The following is a 21747-nucleotide window of genomic DNA, read 5'->3' on the forward strand; positions in this document are numbered from 1 at the left end:
TTCTCAGTATTTGGTATTCAGACTACCCTTAATCAGTTGCGTTAGCTCTGCTGCTGAAAACCCTCCCACTTGCTGGCCAACAGATTTTCTCATGGAGTTTTCATCATTCAATATGATTTTCAGTAAAGATATCTTCAGCCATACTGTCACAAGCATCGATGAAAGGTGACCAAACCACAGCGGGTATAGTGCTCATCTTCATGTATTTATTTAAAGAGAGTGAACACTTAAACAAAATAACAAACGACAAGCAACAGTTCTGTAAGGTACATAGACTATACAGAAAGCAACCACCCACAAACCCAAAGGAAAAAACAGGCTGCCTAAGTATGGCTTCCAATCAGAGACAACGAAAAACACCTGCCTCTGATTGGAAACCATACTCGGCCAAACACGGAAAAAGAAACATAGAAATAGAAAACTAGAACCAAAATTCCCTAGAACCAAAAAAAAACAAAACACACAAAAGAAACACCCTCTGCCACGCCCTGACCATACTACAATAACAAATGACCCTTTTACTGGTCAGGACGTGACACATACCTTTAAATGCGGTGTACCTTTTAGTTTGAATTTTGGCAATAGACTAGAGAGAATAGGTTTCAGAAAATTAGGTGATCAATGAAAGAAAATAAATACATTCCATATTCATCGCTGTTTCAGCACCAAAAATATTCTGATTTTGTAGATTATTTAGGTTTAGGAAAGTATTTATGAATCACAAAAAAAATAGTTTGGAGAGCCTTTACACACGAAAGAAAGAAAACGGATTAATTCTGAAAATGGCCACATTCAGTTCTTCAACCCATGGTAATGTTGGAATATTAGTGTACATAGAATTGTAATAGGGAGGATAGTCTATTCGTGTATTATTCCCGGCACTAACCATGGAACTGTATTTGTATTTGTATTTATTATGGATCCCCATTAGTTCCTGCCAAGGCAGCAGCTACTCTTCCTGGGGTCCAGCAAAGTTAAGGCAGTTTATACTATTTTAAAAACAGATTTCACAACACACTGTGTGCCCTCAGGCCCCTACTCCACCACTACCACATATCTACAGTACAAAATCCATCTGTACGTGTGTGTATAGTGTGTGTGTTATCGTGCATGTGTCTGTGCTCATGTTTGTGTTGCCTCACAGTCCCCGCTGTTCCATAAGGTGTATTTTTATCTGGGGTTTTTTTGTCTAATTTTATTGCTGGCATCAGTTACTTGATGTGGAATAGAGTTCCATGTAGTCATGGCTCTATGTAGTGCTGTGCACCTCCCATAGTCTGTTCTGGACTTAGGTACTGTGAAGAGACCTCTTGTGGCATGTGGGGTGTGCATGGGTGTCCGAGCTGTGCGCCAGTAGTTCAAACAGACAGCTCGGTGCATTCAACATGTCAATACCTCTCATAAATACAATAAGTGATGAAGTTAATCTCGCCTCCATTTTGAGCCAGGAGAGATTGCCATGCATATTATTAATATTAGCTCTCTGTGTACATCCTAGGGCCAGCTGTGCTCCCCTGTTCTGAGCCAATTGCAATTTTCCTAAGTCCATTTTTGTGGCACCTGACCACACGACTGAACAGTAGTCCAGGTGCGACAAAACTAGGGCCTGTAGGACCTGCCTTGTTGATAGTGCTGTTAAGAAGGTAGAGCAGCGCTTTACTATGGACAGACTTCTCCCCATCATAGCTACTGTTGTATCAATATACACTGCTCAAAAAAATAAACACAATGTAACTCCAAGTCAATCACACATCTGTGAAATCAAACTGTCCACTTAGGAAGCAACACTGATTGACAATAAATTTCACATGCTGTTGTGCAAATGGAATAGACAACAGGTGGAAATTTCTGCTGCCTGCAACATCCTCCAGCATGACCGGTTTGGTGGTGGGTCAGTCATGGTGTGGGGTGGCATTTCTTTGGGGGGGGGGCGCACAGCCCTCCATGTGCTCGCCAGAGGTAGCCTGACTGCCATTAGGTACCGAGATGAGATCCTCAGACCCCTTGTGAGACCATATGCTGGTGCGGTTGGCCCTGGGTTCCTCCTAATGCAAGACAATGCTAGACCTCATGTGGCTGGAGTGTGTCAGCAGTTCCTGGAAGGCATTGATGCTATGGACTGGCCCGCCCGTTCCCCAGACCTGAATCCAATTGAGCACATCTGGGACATCATGTCTCGCTCCATCCACCAACGCCACGTTGCACCACAGACTGTCCAGGAGTTGGTGGATGCTTAAGTCCAGTTCTGGGAGGAGATCCCTCAGGAGACCATCCGCCACCTCATCAGGAGCATGCCCAGGCGTTGTAGGGAGGTCATACAGGCACGTGGAGGCCACACACACTACTGAGCCTCATTTTGACTTGTTTTAAGGACATTACATCAAAGTTGGATCAGCCTGTAGTGTGGTTTTCCACTTTAATTTTGAGTGTGACTCCAAATCCAGACCTCCATGGGTTGATAAATTGGATTTCCATTGATTATTTTTGTGTGATTTTGTTGTCAGCACATTCATCTATGTAAAGAAAAAAGTATTTAATAAGATTATTTCATTCATTCAGATCTAGGATGTGTTATTTTAGTGTTCCCTTTATTTTTTTGAGCAGTGTATTTTGACCATGTGTAAGGGCTGTCGTGGGAGAGAGTAGACCAAGGTGCAGTGGAGTTAGTGTTCATCATTGAATATTTAATCACAGAAAGAACACTATACAAACAAAACAAGAACACTGACAGCCAAACAGTCCTGTCAGGTGCAAACACTAACAGAAACAATTACCCACAAAACCCCAACGGAAAAACATGCACTTATGTGTGACTCCCAATCAACCACAACGAACTTCAGCTGTGCCTGATTGGGATCCACACACGGCCCAAAACAAAGAAATACAAAAACATAGAAAAAGAACATAGAACGCCCACCCAATGTAACACCCTGGCCTAACCAAAATAAAGAACAAAAAACCCCTCTCTATGGCCAGGGTGTTACACCATGACAGTTTACAATCCAGGGTTACTCCAAGCAGTTTAGTCACCTCAACTTGCTCAATTTCCAGATGATTTATTACAAGATTTAGTTTAGGTTTAGGGTTTAGTGAATGATTTGTCCCAAATACAATGCTTTTAGTTTTAGAAATATTTAGGACTAACTTATTCCTTGCCACGCACTCTGAAACTAACTGCAGCTCAACTGTGTGATGACACGGCCAAGTATTACACCATGTGTTGGGTTCAAACTGTTACGGCTTGGTCTGTGCTCCGCTCTATAACTATTTAATTAGCCTACATGCATTTCTTTATATTATCAACTGTTACTAATGATCCTCAGCAACAACCACACAGCCGTGACAGCGTTTACAGGGGAAGCAAATGAAGGCAAACTAAACAATGTAATTAAATGGAATGATAATGTAGGCTATACCAACCGAAGGGAACTGACAGTAAATTGGCAATTGAATATGTGTGGTTATTAGGATTACTGAGGGTTGATACTGATAGTGTCTAATATTTAACATGCTAGAAATAGGAGACAGAGAAAGTCGGGGGTAGCCTACAATTAAGACATTCGAGAGTGCCCATCCCTGCAAATGAAAAGGCTGTGCAATTTAAATTCTGCATAATGGCCCAGCATTTTATAAACTTTACTGTGGGAAAGTTGATATGTTGATACGTTTCAGTTTGCTGCCATATGACTGGTTTCACATTTGTCTCTAGTGATTATGAGGTCAAATATAGCTTTAAAGGTCCTGCTCTTTCTCAAGACTCTTCCTCTTTCTCAATTTTCAAACAACAATGGACTGGTTTCACATTCGTTTCCAGGGATCATAAGGAAAAATCATCTAAAACAATTTCTATTTGTATTTACAATTTCCTTTTCCAAACAGATTACTCATTTACCTAGCTCCTATCAATTTATAGATTCCAGCGCATGGAAAATTGTGTTATTTTGGAAATAGTAGATGTTTTACCACTTGAAACCGACAGGTGCTATGTGTATTTACAATCCCGTCCTCATTTATCTAGGTTTTATCAATAGCTCTTATCAATTTATAAATTACAGTACATGGAGATTCTATCTGAAAAAATAAAGTCAATGCTTTTTCCTCTTGGAACCGATAGGTGTTTAGCACCATAACCCGTGGTGTAAAGTACTTAAGTAAAATACTTTTAAGTATTACTTAATACTTATCTGTACTGTATTTTACTACTTATATTTTTGACAACTTTTACTTTTACTTCACTACATTCCTGTCACGCACTGATCTGTTTCACCTGTCCCTGTGATTGTCTCCACCCCCTCCAGGTGTCGCTTATTTTCCCCAGTGTATTTCTCCCTGTGTTTCCTGTCTCTCTGTGCCAGTTCGTCTTGTGTTTAGTCAAGTCAACCAGCGTGTTTTTCCCCATATTCCTTTTCTATTCTCTTTTGCTAGTCCTCCTGGTTTTGACCACTGCCTGACCCTGGACTACTTTCCCACCTGCCTGATCATCCTGCCTGCCCTGACCTTGAATCTTCCTGCCCTTCGGTACCTATTGGACTCTGAACTGGTTTTGACCTTTAGCCTGTACACAACCATTCTCTTGCCTACCCCTTTTGGATTAATAAACATTGTAAGACTCCAACCATCTGCCTCCTGTGTCTGCATCTGTGTCTCGCCTTGTGCCTTGATACATTCCTTAAGAAATAATGTACTTTTTACTCCATACATTATCCCCGACACCCAAAAGTACTTGTTACATTTTGAATGCTTAGCAGGACAGGAAAATTGTCCAATTCTGTCAGGCGGTGGGTTTAGCTGGTGCATGAAGTCAGGCGCAGGAGAGCAGAGATGAGTGAACAACGCACTTTACTTAATAAATAGCACAAAGTAAACATACCAATGTGCGAACAATAACGGTTGGCACAAAACACGGGTGAACACAGCACCCGGAAAAAAACTGCCGGAAACATACCAACCTGAACAATAAACAATCACACACAAAGACATGGGGGAAACAGAGGGTTAAATACATGACCAGTAATTGGGAAATGAAAACCAGGTGTGTGGGAAACAAAGACAAAACCAATGGAAAATGAAAAGTGGATCGGCGATGGCTAGAAGACCAGTGACGTCGACCGCCGAGCGCCGCCCGAACAAGGAGAGGAACCGACTTTGGCGGAAGTTGTGACAAATTCACGCACTTATCAATTGAACATCCCTGGTAATCCCTACTGCCTCTGATCTGGCGGACTCACTAAACACAAATGCTTAGTTTGTAAATTATGTCTGAGTGTTGGAGTGTCCCCCTGGCTATCGATAAATAAAACAAATACTAAAATTGTGCCGTCTGGTTGGATTAATATAAGTAATTTTAAATGATTTATACTTTTGATACTTAAGTATAATTTTGCAATTATATTTACTTTTGATACTTAAGTATATTTAAAACCAAATACTTTTAGACTTTTACTGAAGTTGTATTTTACTGGGTGACTAACTTTTAATTGGGTCATTTTCTATTACTGTATCTTTACTTCTACTCAAGTATGACTATTGGGAACTTTTTACACCACTGACCATACCCCACAATCCCACATACACGTCACACAATATTCAAAATGAAATCATAGTGCTCATGAGTGGGGCGTCCACAGCTAGAGTTGAAGTTGGAAGTTTACATACACGTAGGTTGGAGTCATTAAAACTTGTTTTTCAACCACTCCACAAATTTGTTGTTAACAAACTATAGTTTTGGCAAGTCGGTTAGGACATCTACTTTGTGCATGACACAAGTAATTTTTCCAACAATTGTTTACAGACAGATTATTCACTGTATCACAATTCCAGTGGGTCAGAAATGTAGGTCTTTGAGGGCCGTCGTGGAATCGGCTTGAGGGGGAATATACAGGGCTGGGACTATAACCGAAAATAATTATCTTGGGAGGTAATACGATCGACACTTTGTATTCAGGACAAAAAGTTAATTGCTTTGCCAAATTTCTTGCAGTATTACTTTAGTGCCTTGTTGCAAACAGAAAGCATGTTTAGGAATATTTTTATTCTGTATTTTCACTCTGTCAATTAGGTTAATATTGTGGAGTAACTACAATGCTGTTGATCCATCCTCAGTTTTCTCCTATCACAGCCAATAAACTATGTAACTGTTTTAAAGTCACCATTGGCCTCATGGTGAAATCCCTGAGCGGTTTCCTTCCTCTCCTGCAACTGAGTTAGAAGGACGCCTGTATCTTTGTAGTGACTGGGTGTATTGATGTACCATCCAAAGTGTAATTAATTACTTCACCATGCTCAAAGGGATATTCAATGTCTGCTTTCTTTTTACCCGTCTACCAAGGTAAAAAATATCTGTCATTCTGCCCCCGAGCAAGTCAATTAACCCACTGTTCCCCGGGCTCCGAAGACGTCAATTATGGCAGCCCCCCGCACCTCTCTGATTCAGAGGGGTTGGGTTAAATGCAGAAGACACATTTCAGTTGAAAGCATTCAGTTGCACAACTGACTAGGTATCCACCTTTCGAAAATAGGTGCCCTTCTTTGAAAGGCATTGGAAAACCTCCCTGGTCTTTGTAGTTGAAATGCACTGCTCAACTGAGGGACCTTACAGATTTTTTTACCTTTATTTAACTAGGTAAGTCAGTTAAGAACAAATTCTTATTTACAATGACAGCCTACCAGGGAACAGTGGATTAACTGCCTTGTTCAAGGGCAGAACAACAGATTTTTACCTTGTCAGCTCAGTGATTTGACCCAGCAACCTTTCAGTTACTGGCCAACGCTCTAACCACTAGGCTACCTGCCAATTGTATGTGTGGGGTACAGAGATAAGGTAGTCATTCAAAAATCATGTTAAACACTATTATTGCACATAGATTGAGTCCATGCAACATATTATGTGACTTGTTAAGCACAGTTTTACTACTGAACTTATTTTGGTTTGCCATAACAAAGGGGTTGAATACTTATTGACTAAAGAAATTTCAGCTTTTCATTTGTAATTAATTTGTACACATTTCTAGAAACATAATTCCACTTTGATATTACGGGGTATTGTGTGTTGGCCAGTGACAAAAAAATCAAAAAATCTATTCAGGCTGTAAAACAACAAAATGTGGAAAAAGTCAAGATGTGCGAATACTTTCTCAAGGCACTGTAGGCTACAGATTTTGCCCCAGCCTGTCACTTCAAAAGCACTCAATCAATGGTCTCGGAGTCTCTGCATTTGAACTTTGTGTTTATTGTGGTATAGCGTGATATCAGCAGAATTCAATATAATTACAATGCAAGAAACCCCCAAAATTGTGGCCCCTCACCGATTTTAACTGCCCCCTTAGTCACTTTATCCTGGCACCAGGTCTGGCTTGGAACTATACGGTTCTACCCGCATTTTTGTAAAAAAAAAAATGTTATTGACATAGCCTTGTTTTGTTCAATGTTCTCTACATACGGTATATAGTACTCTGTGGCTGCCTATATAGTCCCAAGCTCTCGATTTACTCACAGGTGGTATAGGTACTAAATCAATCTGGTCTAAACCCTACATTGGGGGTCGAGCTTTACATGGGGTCGAGTGAGGCGGGGTGTCTTTCAAGATTCCCAGTTCAAAGTCAACATTTTCCAATGAGCCCACGGCTGGAGCGCAAGGAGTTGTTAAGAGGCTAGGGCCAAGGCTGGAGTTAGAGCCAACATACTTGCTGTGACTATCTGCAGGGTTAGGGTTAGCATTAAGGGTCTGGAGTGAGCTAGATTCCCCTGAGTGGTAAAGATGAAGTGATGGCGCCGTAGGGGAAGGTTGCCGTTTCATCGGCTCTTAACCAACCATGCTATTTTGTTTGTTTTTGTAACTTGTTTTGTACATAATGTTGCTACTACCGTCTCTTATGACCGAAAAGAGCTTCTGGACATCAGAAGTTCGATTGCTCACATCAAACTGGACAAGGAGTTCTTCTTCAATGAGACGGGAGACGGGAGGGATATAATACAGACACCCGACCAGGCCCAGATGCCTGTTATTCGCTGGAGAAGGAAACCTTGTGAGAATCAGGCGACGAATGGCCCTTGCCTTCCGTCCTGCTAGCTAACGTTAAATCGCTGTAAAATAATTAGAACAAACTGAAAGCATGTTAATCCTACCAACGGGACATAAAAAATTGTAATATCTTATGTTTCACCGAGTCGTGGCTGAACGACGACATTAAGAACATATAGCTGGCGGGTTATACACTCTATCAGCAGGACAGAACAGCAGCCGAAGACACGGGGCAGGGGGCCTATGCATTTATGTAAACAACATCTGGTGCACGATATCTAAGGAGTCTCAAGCCATTGCTCCCCTGAGGTAGAGTATCTCATGATAACCTGTAGACCACACTATCTACCTAGAGATTTTTCATCTGTATTTTTCGTAGCTGTCTACATACCACCACAGACCGATGCTGGCACTAAAACCGCACTCAATGAGCTGTATACCGCCATAAGCAAACAGGAAAACGCTCATCCACAGGCGGCACTCCTAGTGGCCGGGGACTTTAATGTAGGGAAACTTAAATCAGTTTTACCTAACTTCTATCAGCATGTTAAATGTGCAACCAGAGGGAAAAAAACTCTGGACCACCTTTACGCCACACACAGAGACGCATACAAAGCTCTCCCTCGCCCTCCATTTGGTAAATCTGACCATAATTCTATCCTCCTGATTACTGTTTACAAGCACAAATTAAAGCAGGAAGCACCAGTGACTCAGCCTATAAAAAAAGTGGTCAGATGAAGCAGATGCTAAACTATAGGACTGTTTTGCTAGCACGGACTAGAATATTTTCCAGGATTCTTCCGATGGCATTGAGGAGTACACCAGATCAGCCATTGGCTTTATCAATAAGTGCATTGAGGACGTCGTCCCCACAGTGATTGTACATACATACCCCAACCAGAAGCCATGGATTACAGGCAACATTCGCACTGAGCTAAAGGGTAGAGCTACCGCTTTCAAGGAGCGGGACTCTAACCCGGAAGCTTATGAGAAATCTTGCTATGCCCTCCGATGAACCATCAAACAGGCAAAGCATCAATACAGTACTAAGATCGAATCATACTACACCGGCTCCGACGCTCGTTGGATGTGGCAGGGTCTGCAAACTATTACAGACTACAAAGGGAAGCACAGCCCAGAGCTGACCAGTGACACGAGCCTACCAGACGAGCTAAATAACTTCTATGCTCGCTTCGAGGCAAGTAACACTGAAACATGCATGAGAGCATCAGCTGTTCCGGACGACTGTGTGATCACGCTCTCCACAGCCGATGTGAGTAAGACCTTTAAACAGGCCGCAGGGCCAGACGGATTACCAGGACGTGTACTCTGAGCATGTGCTGACCAACTGGCAAGTGTCTTCACTGACATTTTCAACCTCTCCCTGTCTGAGTCCGTAATACCAACATGTTTCAAGCAGACCACCATAGGCCCTGTGCCCAAGAACACTAAGGTAACCTGCCTAAATGACTACCGACCCATAGCACTCACGTCTGTAGACATGAAATGCTTTGAAAGGCTGGTCATGGCTCACATCAACACCATTATCCCAGAAACCCTAAACGCACTCTAATTTGCATACCGCCCCAACAAATCCACAGATGATGCAATCTCCATTGCACTCCACACTGCCCTTTCACACCTGGACAAAAGGAACACCTATGTGAGAATGCTATTCATTGACTACAGCTCAGCGTTCAACACCATAGTGCCCTCAAAGCTCATCACTAAGCTAAGGACCCTGGGACTAAACACCTCCCTCTGCAACTGGATCCTGGACTTCCTGACGGGCCGCCCCAGGTGGTAAGGGTAGGTAACAACACATCCGCAACGCTGATCCTCAACACGGGGGCCCCTCAGGGGTGCGTGCTCAATCCCCTCCTGTACTCTCTGTTCACTCATGACTGCATGGCCAGGCACAACTCCAACACCATCATTAAATTTGCTGATGGCACAACAGTGGTAGGCCTGATCACCGACAACGTTGAGACAGCCTATAGGTAGGAGGTCAGAGACCTGACCGTGTGGTGCAAGGACAACAACCTCTCCCTCAACGTGATCAAGACAAAGGAGATGATTGTGGACTACAGGAAAAGGAGGACCGAGCAAGCCTCCATACTCAACAACGTGGCTGTAGTGAAGCAGGTTGAGAGCTTCAAGTTCCTTGGCGTCCACATCACCAACAAACTAACATGGTCCAAGCACATCAAGACCCCCCCCCCCCCCCCCCCCCGGAACGCTGCTGCTACTCTGTTATTATCTATGCATAGTCACTTTAATAACTCTACCTACATGTACCTCAATTACCTCACACATTGACTCTGTACCAGTACCCCCTGTACATAGCCCCGCTATTGTTATTTACTGCTGCTCTTTAATCATTTGTTATTCTTATCTCTTACTTTTTTTAGGTATTTTCTTAAAACTGCATTGTTGGTTAAGGGCTTGTAAGTAAGCATTTCACTGTGTCTACACCTCATGTGACAAATAACATTTGATTTGATTTGACAGTGCTCACTAAGGGGTTCTGGTCAGGACTATCTGCAGGGTTATGATCAAGTGCCTGGAGTGATCTAGTTTCCCCTGAGTTGTTAAGGTTAGGATTAGGGTGAGGGACACGGTTCACTAAGGGGTTCTGGTAGGAGTCAGAGCTGAGGGCCAGTTTGGTGCTGAGGAGTAAGAGGCAGGGCAAGTGTTAAGTTCAAAGTCTATGTTAGGGTTAGGCTCAGCCAAATGATTGGGTTTAAGAGGATGCAATGTCATGTCTATGGTCATTGGAAGGCTTGTGACTTTGGTCAGGGTCTGAGACCCCATGGCAAGGCCCAGGACAGGGGTCTAAGATAGAGTCAGAGACCAGAACCACTTCAGTAACAGGGACTGAGACAGAGACAGAGCCATGCTGGAATGGTACCGTTCCGGTTCTCCCACCTCCACCTGTACCGTCTGCCTCACCACCAGCTTCAATAGCACTGCATCATAACTGGTTCCAGGGGTGTGCTGTTTGTGCTGTTTGTTTAACCCCTGGTCTAGATGCCACTGTGGCAGGGTTGGTCTCAGGGGTAAATGGTGTACCTTAGTGAGGCCCTGCTGTGTTGGCTATAGCTGGGGGCTGGGGGCCAATGGCGCTACCAGACTCCCTCACTCTGGAGAAGAATTTCCAACCAGTGATTTTAGTGTAGTAATGGAGGAGGGGGTCAGCTTCTGTTTACATCTGGACCTTCCCCAGACAATAGGCGTATCCATGGCCTGTAGATCAACAGAAGTCAGTTATCTAGGGCAACAGAAATCACTGAGTCATAGTGTTCATTCAAAATGTGAATGTTGGTTTGCATCCATTGTTCTGTATTGAGTTTTACCTACTGGAAGGTCTCAGGGTTAGGTGACCATGGTTTGTATAAATGTGGTGAGCTTAGTCACCTGTCTGACCATGCCTGTCGGAAAAGAAGTGGAAGCTATGACTCAACAATCAACAATCTAAATGCTGTATGGCTTGTAACAATTTAAAGAGATTCTCTGGTACTTTTGTATACTTTTTAGCCAGTAGTTCTGAAAGTAGCACTTATGAGCCAAAAGTGGTCCCCTAAAATTGCATACTATGTCACATATGCGCAGATATGTGCACCACGTCATTGCTCTCTCGCTCTCTCTATGCTGTGTCCACTGAACCGTTGGGCCGGCTGAGAGGCTGAAGCCTAAAGCTCATTGGCCAGAACTCGAATTGCTAGGGTCGCCAAAGTACCAGAGCATGTCTTTAAAATATCCCTTAGCTACTTTCTGCCCTGTTGGCTGTACTGATAACCTATACTGTCTGTGTTGTCTATTTGTTAACTCACCCTCTGGTGGGAGGTCAGCCAGTGGCTGGAAACAGTTATTCCAGGCCATACTAGCTCATAGTCAAAGAAGTAAAAAATACTGCCCTTTTAAAGTATCCAGAGGGGGGGAAAGGAGGGGGAAGAGGAGCAGGGGAGGGAAAGGGAGAAACAGATATACCCTACACCTCAAATCTAAAACTATAACCCCAACCCTAACCTCAACATCGTATCCATACCCCAGATTCATCTTTAACCCTAGCTTCATGTCCACACCCAGGTTCAACCCTAACCCTAGCCAAACGCCTAACCCTTACACTCACCATAACCCTACACTCTTAGAAAAATGGGTTCCAAAACAGTTATTCAGCTGTCCTCATAGAACCCTTTTTGGTTCCAGGTAGAACCCTCTATGGAAAGGTTGTACATGGAACCCAAAAGGGTTCTACCTGGAACCAAAAAAAGGTTATCCTATGGGGACAGGCGACAAACCCTTTCAGGTTCTAGAACCATCATTAAATTTGCCGATGACACAACAGTGGTAGGCCTGATCACCGACAACAACGAGACAGCCTATAGGGAGGAGGTCAGAGACCGGGCCGTGTGGTACCAGGACAACAACCTCTCCCTCAACGTGATCAAGACAAAGGAGATGATTGTGGGCTACAGGAAAAAGAGGACCATGCACGCCCACATTCTCATCGATGGGGCTGCAGTGGAGCAGGTTGAAAGCTTCAAGTTCCTTGGTGTCCACATCACCAACAAACTAATATGGTCCAAGCACACCATGACAGTCGTGAAGAGGGCACAACAAAAGCTATTCCTCCTCAGGAGACTGAAAAGATTTGACATGGGTCCTCAGATCAGCTGCACCATTGAAAGCATCCTGACTGGTTGCATCACTGCCTGGTATGGCAACTGCTCGGCCTCCAACCGCAAGGCACTACAGAGGATAGTGCGAACGGCAGTACATCACTGGGGCCAAGCTTCCTGCCAACCAGAACCTCTATACCAGGCGGTGTCAGAGAAAGGCCCTAAAAATTGTCAAAGACTCCAGCCACCTTAGTCATAGACTGTTCTCTCTGCTACCGCACAGCAAGCGGTACCGGAGCGCCAAGTCTAGGTCCAAGAGGCTTCTAAACAGCTTCTACCCCCAAGCCATAAGACTCCTGAACATCTAGTCAAATGGCTACCCAGACTATTCGCATTGCCCCCCCCCCCCCCCGCCACTCTGTTGTCATCGATGCATAGTCACTTTAATTAACTCTACCTACATGTACATACTACCTCAACTAACCGGCACCCCCTGTATATATTTTTTTACTGCTGCTCTTTAATTACTTGTTACTTTTAGCTCTTATTCGTAGTTTTTGAAACTGCACTGTCAGTTAGGGGCTCGTAAGTAAGCATTTCACTGTAAGGTCTACACCTGTTGTATTCAGTGCATGTGACTAATACAATTTGACTTGAAAGCACCTTTTTTCTAGGAGTGTAAGCTTAAGATACAAATATAGAACAGTGACAATATTCAGGTGAAAAAATATTTTATTTTGTTTGAAACAAACATTTACAAAACCACTCTTATTCACCATACTGTAGGCTATATCCACCAGCATACAAGCTGATTTTAAGCACTAACATCGTTTAAAGCCAACAATACAGTGCTGTAGATCTGTGAAGCGTTGAAAGTTGCATCAATCATTGATTTCTTCTCACAAGGTGTATACAGAAGCTTCTCAAACAACCTGCAGTTATTGTCGAAGACATCTGCTCAGAGAGACCAATAATGACAGAAGTGCTGGGAGTCACTCATAACTACTCTCAACTAGTTTATAACTATTGTTGACATGTAGTAAATTGGTAAGGATTTGGATGATCTAAAACCCTCTGTCAAAAGGGCATGTGGTCAAAAGTCATGTACCACATAGGAAGTAGGTCACCATTTGAGATGCACCCTTGAGTACTCCAGATATTATTACCAACTTAAAACAAGATATACGATATGACAATGTCTTTGAGCCACAACAGGTGGCCATTTTGATTTTGTGCTTTTCAACATGACACTGTCAGCTCAATTCATCTTTACATGCACACATTTTAATTACAGATGAGCCAAATTGTATAATTAAAACTTGAGTAATACATTTTATATTATTTGCAACAAGAACAAATCTAGGGGGAAAATGTATTGGACCCGTGCCTGTAAAAGAGTCTATAGAAGTGGCCTATTTTAGAATGTTGGGCGTTGTCTAAAGCCTCTACAGTAGGTGAAAAACATTTTGAAAATCCAACAAGAAAAAGTTAAAAAGTCCCACCCCCAAACATGTGATATCATTGAAAAGCCCAGAATGTCCTCTCAAAGTTACAGCAGGACTTAACACAGTGGCATGTACGGCCTCAGAGATACAGATCAACAACTACTGTCCATTAGAGTGGACAAAAATGAATTGCTGGGTCTCAGGAGGATGAAGACATTTCAAGAAGTAGTACAGTGTTACTTGGGTTGATCCAGGACACTTGGGTTTAAAAACAGTAATGAGTACCCTGGTTATTGAAAGAGCAGCAAATAATTTAATAGAAAAATAATGTACAACGCCATCAAGCACACGTCTTTGTAGCTTTTAGAAGAGATACCAAAATCCAAACAGTGATTAGATCAAAGTGTGAAAACTCTCAGTCAGCACGAAGGATTTGGGATTCATTGTTCTATTGCGTCACACAAGATGGAGTCTCAAAAGTTCACAGTTTACAGGGTGCTTCTGTCCTGGTCCTGAGTGGAGGCTGAAACAGACAGATGAATGCCATTAATGATTAGGATACAAGTTGTAACCTAACGTCAGTACTATATAACTACAATTTATTACTGCACAGGAATAAGAGCAACTTAATGTAAAGCGTTAGCAGAGGTTTTTGTTTACACATAGATGTAACGTAGTTAATTGATCCAATGGAGAAATGTACCTGTTAAGTCTCTGAACCGTCTCTTTGCCTCTGCTCTTTCTTCTGAATCAAAATACCACACTGTTATAGCATATCTGAAACATAGCAAAATTCAAAATGATTAATACATAATTACATTGCATCTTTATCATTTTATGAAAACATGTATAATAATAACAGTGTGATGCATCAAACAGACCTTGTTGCATATGACGGGAGCACCGCGTGTGGATTCCTTCTATCTGACCAGAAGAACAACAGTCTGTCAAACAGGGGCTCGACATCTGCAACGTAGGATTTGCCCTCAGGAAAAATCCTAAGAATTCCTCCATGCTCCTGCAAAATAACAAATACATATTGTTGACTTCAGCTTTACAGAATAAGAAGTAAAGCTATAAGAGGCTTGGTATGTATTTTACAAAGATCAGAAGCCAAAGGGGGTCTTCCAACAAATGGTGGGCGTACTATTTTTATGGCAATATCTCACATTTACATAGTCTAAAAATAAACCATGCTTAAATATAATGACAATCGTTCATTATGTTATAGCGGAAAAACAATCGAAAAATACAAGAGTGACTTTCTTGAAAATGGCATTTAAAATGATTGGCGTTGATTGCACCTAAATTATTTTATAATAGGTGACAATAAATACATGTAATAAGAATGTGTAAGAAATTGATATGTGTAATACATATTCAATAAATATGTTTAAAATATATGTAGTTCATTTAATGATCATTTAATGATTATGGAATGCATATGTAATGAATGTGTTACTCCACCTCTGCCTTCCAGTTCTTGTTCAGGTAGTAGATACAGGTGACACAGCGACCATCAGCGTTGGGATTGTCCACATGTTTCACATATCCGGTCCCATTTCCTGGATAGCACGCCACCATCGCCTGAAATAGACAAACACAAAACATAAATTCTCAGTCCATTCCATATTATATTTAGTATACTCGCTAATAATCATTAGATAATATGTAACAAACAGACTGTAGTGTACCCTACTACAGAAGCCTTCGTGTGGGAAAGTATTTGTGTATTTTTCAGTGGCCTTGGAATATTCTAAGAACACAGAAATAGCTTCTGCATTTCAGAGACAAAAATAGAACAAGAACAGATTTATGGGTAAATACCTTGGTTGCAAAAATTTCCTGTAAGCATTGCGTGGAGAGGGTGCGTTGTGGTTTCAGAAGGACTGGCCTACGTGCATTCAGTTAGCAGTCCAAGGAAGCACAATTAACCAAACTCTGGTCATTTATCTTGTGATAAGAAAGCCAAGGAAAGCCCTCAAAGCAATGCTAATGAAGATGCTTGCGGTCAAGAGGCCAAGAGTGGACACATTGGATCAGATAGAAGGTTTGCTAGAGGCTACATTTTGTCAAATGATATTTGATTTTGGCAACTTGCGATATTTTGCATGTGTGATACAGTGCAGATGCAAAGGAACAGGATTGGATCCAAATATTTTGTTGAAACATGATAAGATCACAATCAGATATTGGGATTCCACAATATGCGGCAGGTAGCTTAGCGGTTAGAGCATTGGGCCAGTAAGCGAAAGGTTGTTAGTTTGAATCCCCGAGCCAACGAAAAAAAAATAATAATAATCTGCCGATCTCTCCTTGAGGATGGAACTTAACCCTAACATTTCCATTTCACCAAACAATATAAGCAACTCTTATTTGACCTTGTGGTTGTACAGCCCTATTCTTTCAGCCTAACAAAACAGCTGTACCTTCCAAACCCTCAGGAAACAGGAGGTCCTGTTCGTGCCTATAGAGGTTTGACCTTTGACCCTCACATTACAGAAAAAGGTCACTGGAGTCAGACTGTCTATACATTGAATTCAGCCACTGCGTTGCCTAACAAGTGACTTCCCTGAAGCTGGTGTGACAAGCACAGCGGTGGCTAAAAAAAACCTATGCATTTCCTTTCCAGTTGCTAGGATACAATGCAAAGGGACAAATCTGTGGTCTCATTTCAGGGAAAATTACATTTACAATCAACCTTTACACATGCATCATATAAATCAAACTTTTCTCTCTCCTTTGATTACTGAATGAATGATGCATGCATACACCTACGTAATAAATCTGCAATAAAATCATTCTTTAGAAGAAACATCACAAGGGCCTTATCTGATCAAGTGATCCTTTAGTTTATTTGCACAGCGTCATATCTTAGCACGTGCTGAGGAAAGGAGTGTTATGACGCAGCCCGTGTTTACTGTCCACAGTGGGGGAACGTATGCACGTACGCACAGTGTTGTCAACGAACAGTGAAAACACGTGAAACAAGAGAGAAAGGAAGAGAGCGAGGAAGAGGAAGTCCACACACAGAGCAAAGCTGGCAGGCTGCCAGGATGTTGAAGGTTTAATGACAGAGCTACGTGTGGAACGTGAGCCAGCAGACTCCACATGTAGTACTGCTAGGTCTACCTACCTCTCCCCCCCCCCCCCCCCGCTCTTCCCCTCCCTCTATACATCCATTGACTTAGATCTATAAATCCTTTTAGAGATGTCAGATTTTTTTTTCTCTTCTTATTAATTTCAAATCAAGGTAAACAACAGCTAGCTTTTGTAGTTACTTTTTATAATCAGTCCATCTGATCAATGGGTTGTCTACATAAGGTTGGGAGCAGGATCCAGGCATGTGCGAAAGAGAGAAGGGTGGTGGGATGTAAAGTGTCCCGACCCCCCCCCCCCCCCCCCATCTCAGTCCCCAGCATCTATGCTGCAATAGTCTGGGGGGCTAGGGTCAGTGCTGGGGGGCTAGGGTCAGTCTGTCCTATCTGGTGTAATTATCTTGTATTATATGTGGGGTCATGTGTGAACTTAGAAATTAGAGGTGACATACCTCTCTCGGTCTGTCGGTGTCTGTCTGATTGGCTAGGTCCGCTACGCTATGAATCCACACACTATTACAGAGACTTTGATATTACCGGCCGCAATTGATATGGGGAAAACAATGTGTGGGGAATCAGAGGCACAGAAACTCACATTAATATCTTTCTCAGACAACACTGTTAAAACAAATAATGTATGATATTGCTAGCAATCAAGATGAAACTGACTGAACACCTCAAACTCCCCAGCTTATGCTCTCCAAATGGATGTTAGCTGTGAGGAGCGAGATTGCCATGCATTGACTTTTGTTCGCTATACATGTCACGGGATGCTATTCACAAGGACATATTGTTATTTCTCATGATTCCCAAGAATGAAACGGCATATGGGATGTTCAGTGTGTTGCGTGGCTATATTGTGATAAAACTGATTCCATATGGGATCGAACGGTGGGCTTTTGCACAGATGGGCTCTATCGGTCACGGGGACGGTGGGTAGGCCAAAGGGACTAAAAGAAAATACCCTGCAGTCTCCCTCTGAGCATTAATGCCTGACATGGGAACTCTGAAATCTCAGACTTCCGAGCGTTCAATACAACTGGGAGCTCGGAAAGAAAACGAGCTCCGACTGGGAAAGATCGGTTTGAACCATCATCTAACTCGGAATTCCAACTTTGGAACCCAGGCCTCTTTCTGGAGCTCAGATTTTCCGACCTAAAGATCACTGAAATCATGATTTGATATCTTATTTTTCCAAGTTCCCAGTTGTCTTGAAAGCACCATAAAACTTATGGTAGGCTACCCTTCGCCAGCGCATATCTGTGTGAACCTGGATTCAGTACACTCGTCTGCATTAAAACCAAATATCGATCCAGGTTGGATGTGACAGCTGAGATGAGGTGCGCACTGTGGACCACACCCCCTGACTGAGAAGCTTCGACGCGACATGCATCAAGCACACCCATCTCATTAGTGGTGGTGAGATAAGATACATTATGTTAGACACATTTGCAATTGACTGCCCCCACATTAAAAGTATGTGATTGTGAGTTGAGAAGACAATCAGAAATACTGTTAGAATGTTTTTCAATTCACTGCCATAGCCCCAAATAAAAAAGTAAACATTGGCTGTTAATTATATAACTATTTTCACATGGGTGGGGTTGCGAGAATTTTCAGATATCAAAATGGGGTCTTGGCCCAAAAAAATTTGCGAACTCTGTCTTAGAGACACACAATTATTATAAATGCATGAGGATAAAAAGGGGAGTAGTAAATACACAAAATGGTGGTTATCCAAAGTTCACTGACAACATTTAAATCAAAGACAGTACAGTATGAAGATGGGCTAAAACTGCTTCTCCGATAGAAATCCCCGATCACACTTGTAGGGGATGTCAGCTAAGCTCATGCGTAGTAGAAACACATCATCGGGTCTAATGGTCGTCTCATGCCGAACTGCGGAGGCCGTAAAAATAAAAAGGCCCTCCATCGATAGTTATTTTTGTACGAAAATGAAAACATGTCAGTTTGTCACTTTCACAAGTTTGGAGTAGTAAGATGTTCAACTACTTATGGCATTGGCTCAAATCTAGGTTTTGCCTTTAGATTTAAAGAATTAATAACTTAAGGAAGAATGTCTCACTTCTCTCATTTACTTCTCAAACCCCGGCCTGGCCTGTTTTGCAAGCGTTCCTGGATGTCTTGCGATGTTGTGCCTCTGGGTTTAGAAACTCTGTGATAAAGTTCTTGTCACTTGCCAGCCAGCCAACTTCAGCTAACTCAGACACATCAAACATTCATTTTTGTCAAAAACATACATACATGCATACATACATACAGGCCATTAAATCAAAGGCACTCCTTCGAGATAGATAGATAGATAGATAGATAGATAGATAGATAGATAGATAGATAGATAGATAGATAGATAGATAGATAGATAGATAGATAGATAGATAGATAGATAGATATTGTGCCTTTGATTTAATGGCCTGCACATGCGCAGTTCGGTGCAACACAATCGTTAGGCTCGATTATGAGTTTCTATGCATGAGCTTAGCTAGCCAAGTCGATTTCTATTGGAGAAGCAGTTTTTGCGTATCTTCAAACTGTACTGTCTTTGACTTATCCAGCCTGCGTAGCAACCATTTTGTTTAGACCTGATGACCAGTCCTTTTGCATAGCAACATGACCAACTATATCTTCTGGTGGAAGAATGACATTTTAATGAATCAAAATAAAATTGTAATGAATCAAAATAAAATTGTAATTAATCAAAATAACGTTAATGAAAATATATAATTAATTGTTATTTTAGAATGTAGGTAACAGTTTTTATAAAAGCAGTAAGACACAAGGTAGTGCTGTATCATGAATACAGTCACAGGTAAATGGGTTGACTGGTCCATCGCCTCGGGCCACACAACGCCATTTACCTGCGACTGTATTCATGATACAGCACTGCCTCCGGTGCCTTAATGCTTAATTATACCATGGCATTGTTGAACACCAGTTTCTGATTGGCTTGAAGGGCATTCTAGAGCGTGCATTATTTACCTATAATGCATGGTAATATTCAATGGTTATGAAGTTCATTCTTACATGTTCTATGTTTGAGCTGCTTTTGAAAGCAAAAGTCAAATTGAAAACATTATTGGGGTTGTTGAATTCGATTTTCATAATAACAAGCTATGAGGATGGTTTCTTAGCTAGCAAGTCTGGTCAATGGTTACGTCCAAGGCAACTAACGTTACTGTAGCTATCTAGTAAACTTCCTAACTAGCTACTTCAGTTGGTGTTAAACACATTTGCTGCTAGAAATGTGTTCAATCACAGCCGTGGTATAAGCGGGATAGTCTCGGTGCTCCATGCGTTCTCTGTTAAAAAAAGCAACTCGGTCGAAGGTTAGTGCCACTCCGCTACTCGTCGTGGGACACACCTTCCACAGTGTGCATTATTTTCCATTTAATGCATAGCCCCTCGTTGATTATCCCTTAAATATCGTTCAACATTCACAGCTCTAGCTACTATATTAACATAATCAAATAGAATATAAGGACAAAGTGATCACAATTTTTTTCCACCTTCAAACCACGGAAATACACGCAATTTATGCACAATTGTCGCACAACTTACCTTTGATCTTTCTCGAATAATACTTTTCCCAAGTCGGCCGATGCAATGAGAAACCAACTTATCGATTAATGTAAGGAGGATGTTAATAGCCTCGCACCCCCTTTCAACTCCACTGACCCAGGCTATCTTGTCACCCCGAATGTTCCTTTTGGAAATCCCACAACTCCGGCCAGGACCAGCCAGCTGTCCGTCCTGTAGAACTCCAGAGTTGTGCAGCTCTTTCACTTGGTCCAAAACAAAGTGTCCAACCTGGTCTCCAAGAAAGTTATCCACGTAAAAGAATCCTTGGTCAAGTAGGGACGGGACAATCAGGTCCAGGGCTAACCGCTCCAAGTCTGTGTCCAATGCATGTTGCAGAAGAGGCATTTTCGCAATTTATGAAGAATTTAACACTATGCTTCTAAAGTTATGTTACTGAAACTGCCACGATAGTATGTGTCAGTGCGTTAGGCTCACTGATATATATGTTTCAATAATTCAGCCTTTCTCACTCTGCAGAAACGACTACAATATATTCTTAAGAGACGCAATTTCACAAGAGTTCTGTTCTGTTCTGTTCTGTTCTGTAGCAAATCTAAACTCACACCAAAGTGTAAAGAAGCAGCGAATGAGAGGCACCTGCATATAAATACGGAACGTGCTGGATGTGTTGTTGCACTAGAGGGGCGGAGGCAAGGACTTTCATTAATTGATATAACCTTCTGCATAGTTCACGCTTTCAATTTGTCGTTTTCATTAGGGATGATAAAATACAAATGTTTACAATTATTTTGGGGGTAATTGACCTCTGCAATTTATTAAAAAAAATAACACATGTTTATTTCTGTGCAAGTGTGATGCCGCCATTGATGACTCCACCAGGCGCATGTAGCCCTCGAAGCCGCTTGATCGCTGCACGTCCTCTCCGCAGACAAAGATTTTTCTAACTAACCCAAGATAGACCAAAGCCGGTAGCTTCCAAGAGGAGCAAATTAATCATAACC

At 42.1% G+C, this 21747-nt stretch overlaps 1 protein-coding gene across 1 annotated transcript; it reads right to left on the reverse strand.

The window, feature by feature from the left end:
- Positions 1–13356: 13356 nt before the first annotated feature.
- On the reverse strand, positions 13357–21410 carry egln3 (egl-9 family hypoxia-inducible factor 3). Its single transcript, XM_014194431.3, has 5 exons — positions 20765–21410; positions 15555–15674; positions 14969–15105; positions 14791–14864; positions 13357–14610 (listed from the first exon to the last, which is right to left on the reverse strand). The coding sequence occupies exons 1-5, from the start codon at positions 21128–21130 to the stop codon at positions 14576–14578; spliced, it is 732 nt and encodes a 243-aa protein (XP_014049906.1). The 5' UTR covers positions 21131–21410; the 3' UTR covers positions 13357–14575.
- Between the last annotated feature and the right edge of the window lie 337 nt (positions 21411–21747).

Source organism: Salmo salar, chromosome 01 (genome assembly GCF_965601325.2).
Source record: "Salmo salar chromosome 01, fSalSal1, whole genome shotgun sequence".
NCBI classification, from domain to species: domain Eukaryota; kingdom Metazoa; phylum Chordata; class Actinopteri; order Salmoniformes; family Salmonidae; genus Salmo; species Salmo salar.

Excerpts from the sequence above, each read along its gene's own strand:
- egln3 (XM_014194431.3), bottom strand. The coding sequence starts at position 21,130 with ATGCCTCTTCTGCAACATGCATTGGACACAGACTTGGAGCGGTTAGCC. Across the intron at positions 15,675-20,764 it reads TTATTCGAGAAAGATCAAAG|GCGATGGTGGCGTGCTATCC; the intron begins GTAAGTTGTGCG and ends TGTCTATTTCAG. Across the intron at positions 14,865-14,968 it reads CTCCCGTCATATGCAACAAG|ATATGCTATAACAGTGTGGT; the intron begins GTCTGTTTGATG and ends GCTATGTTTCAG.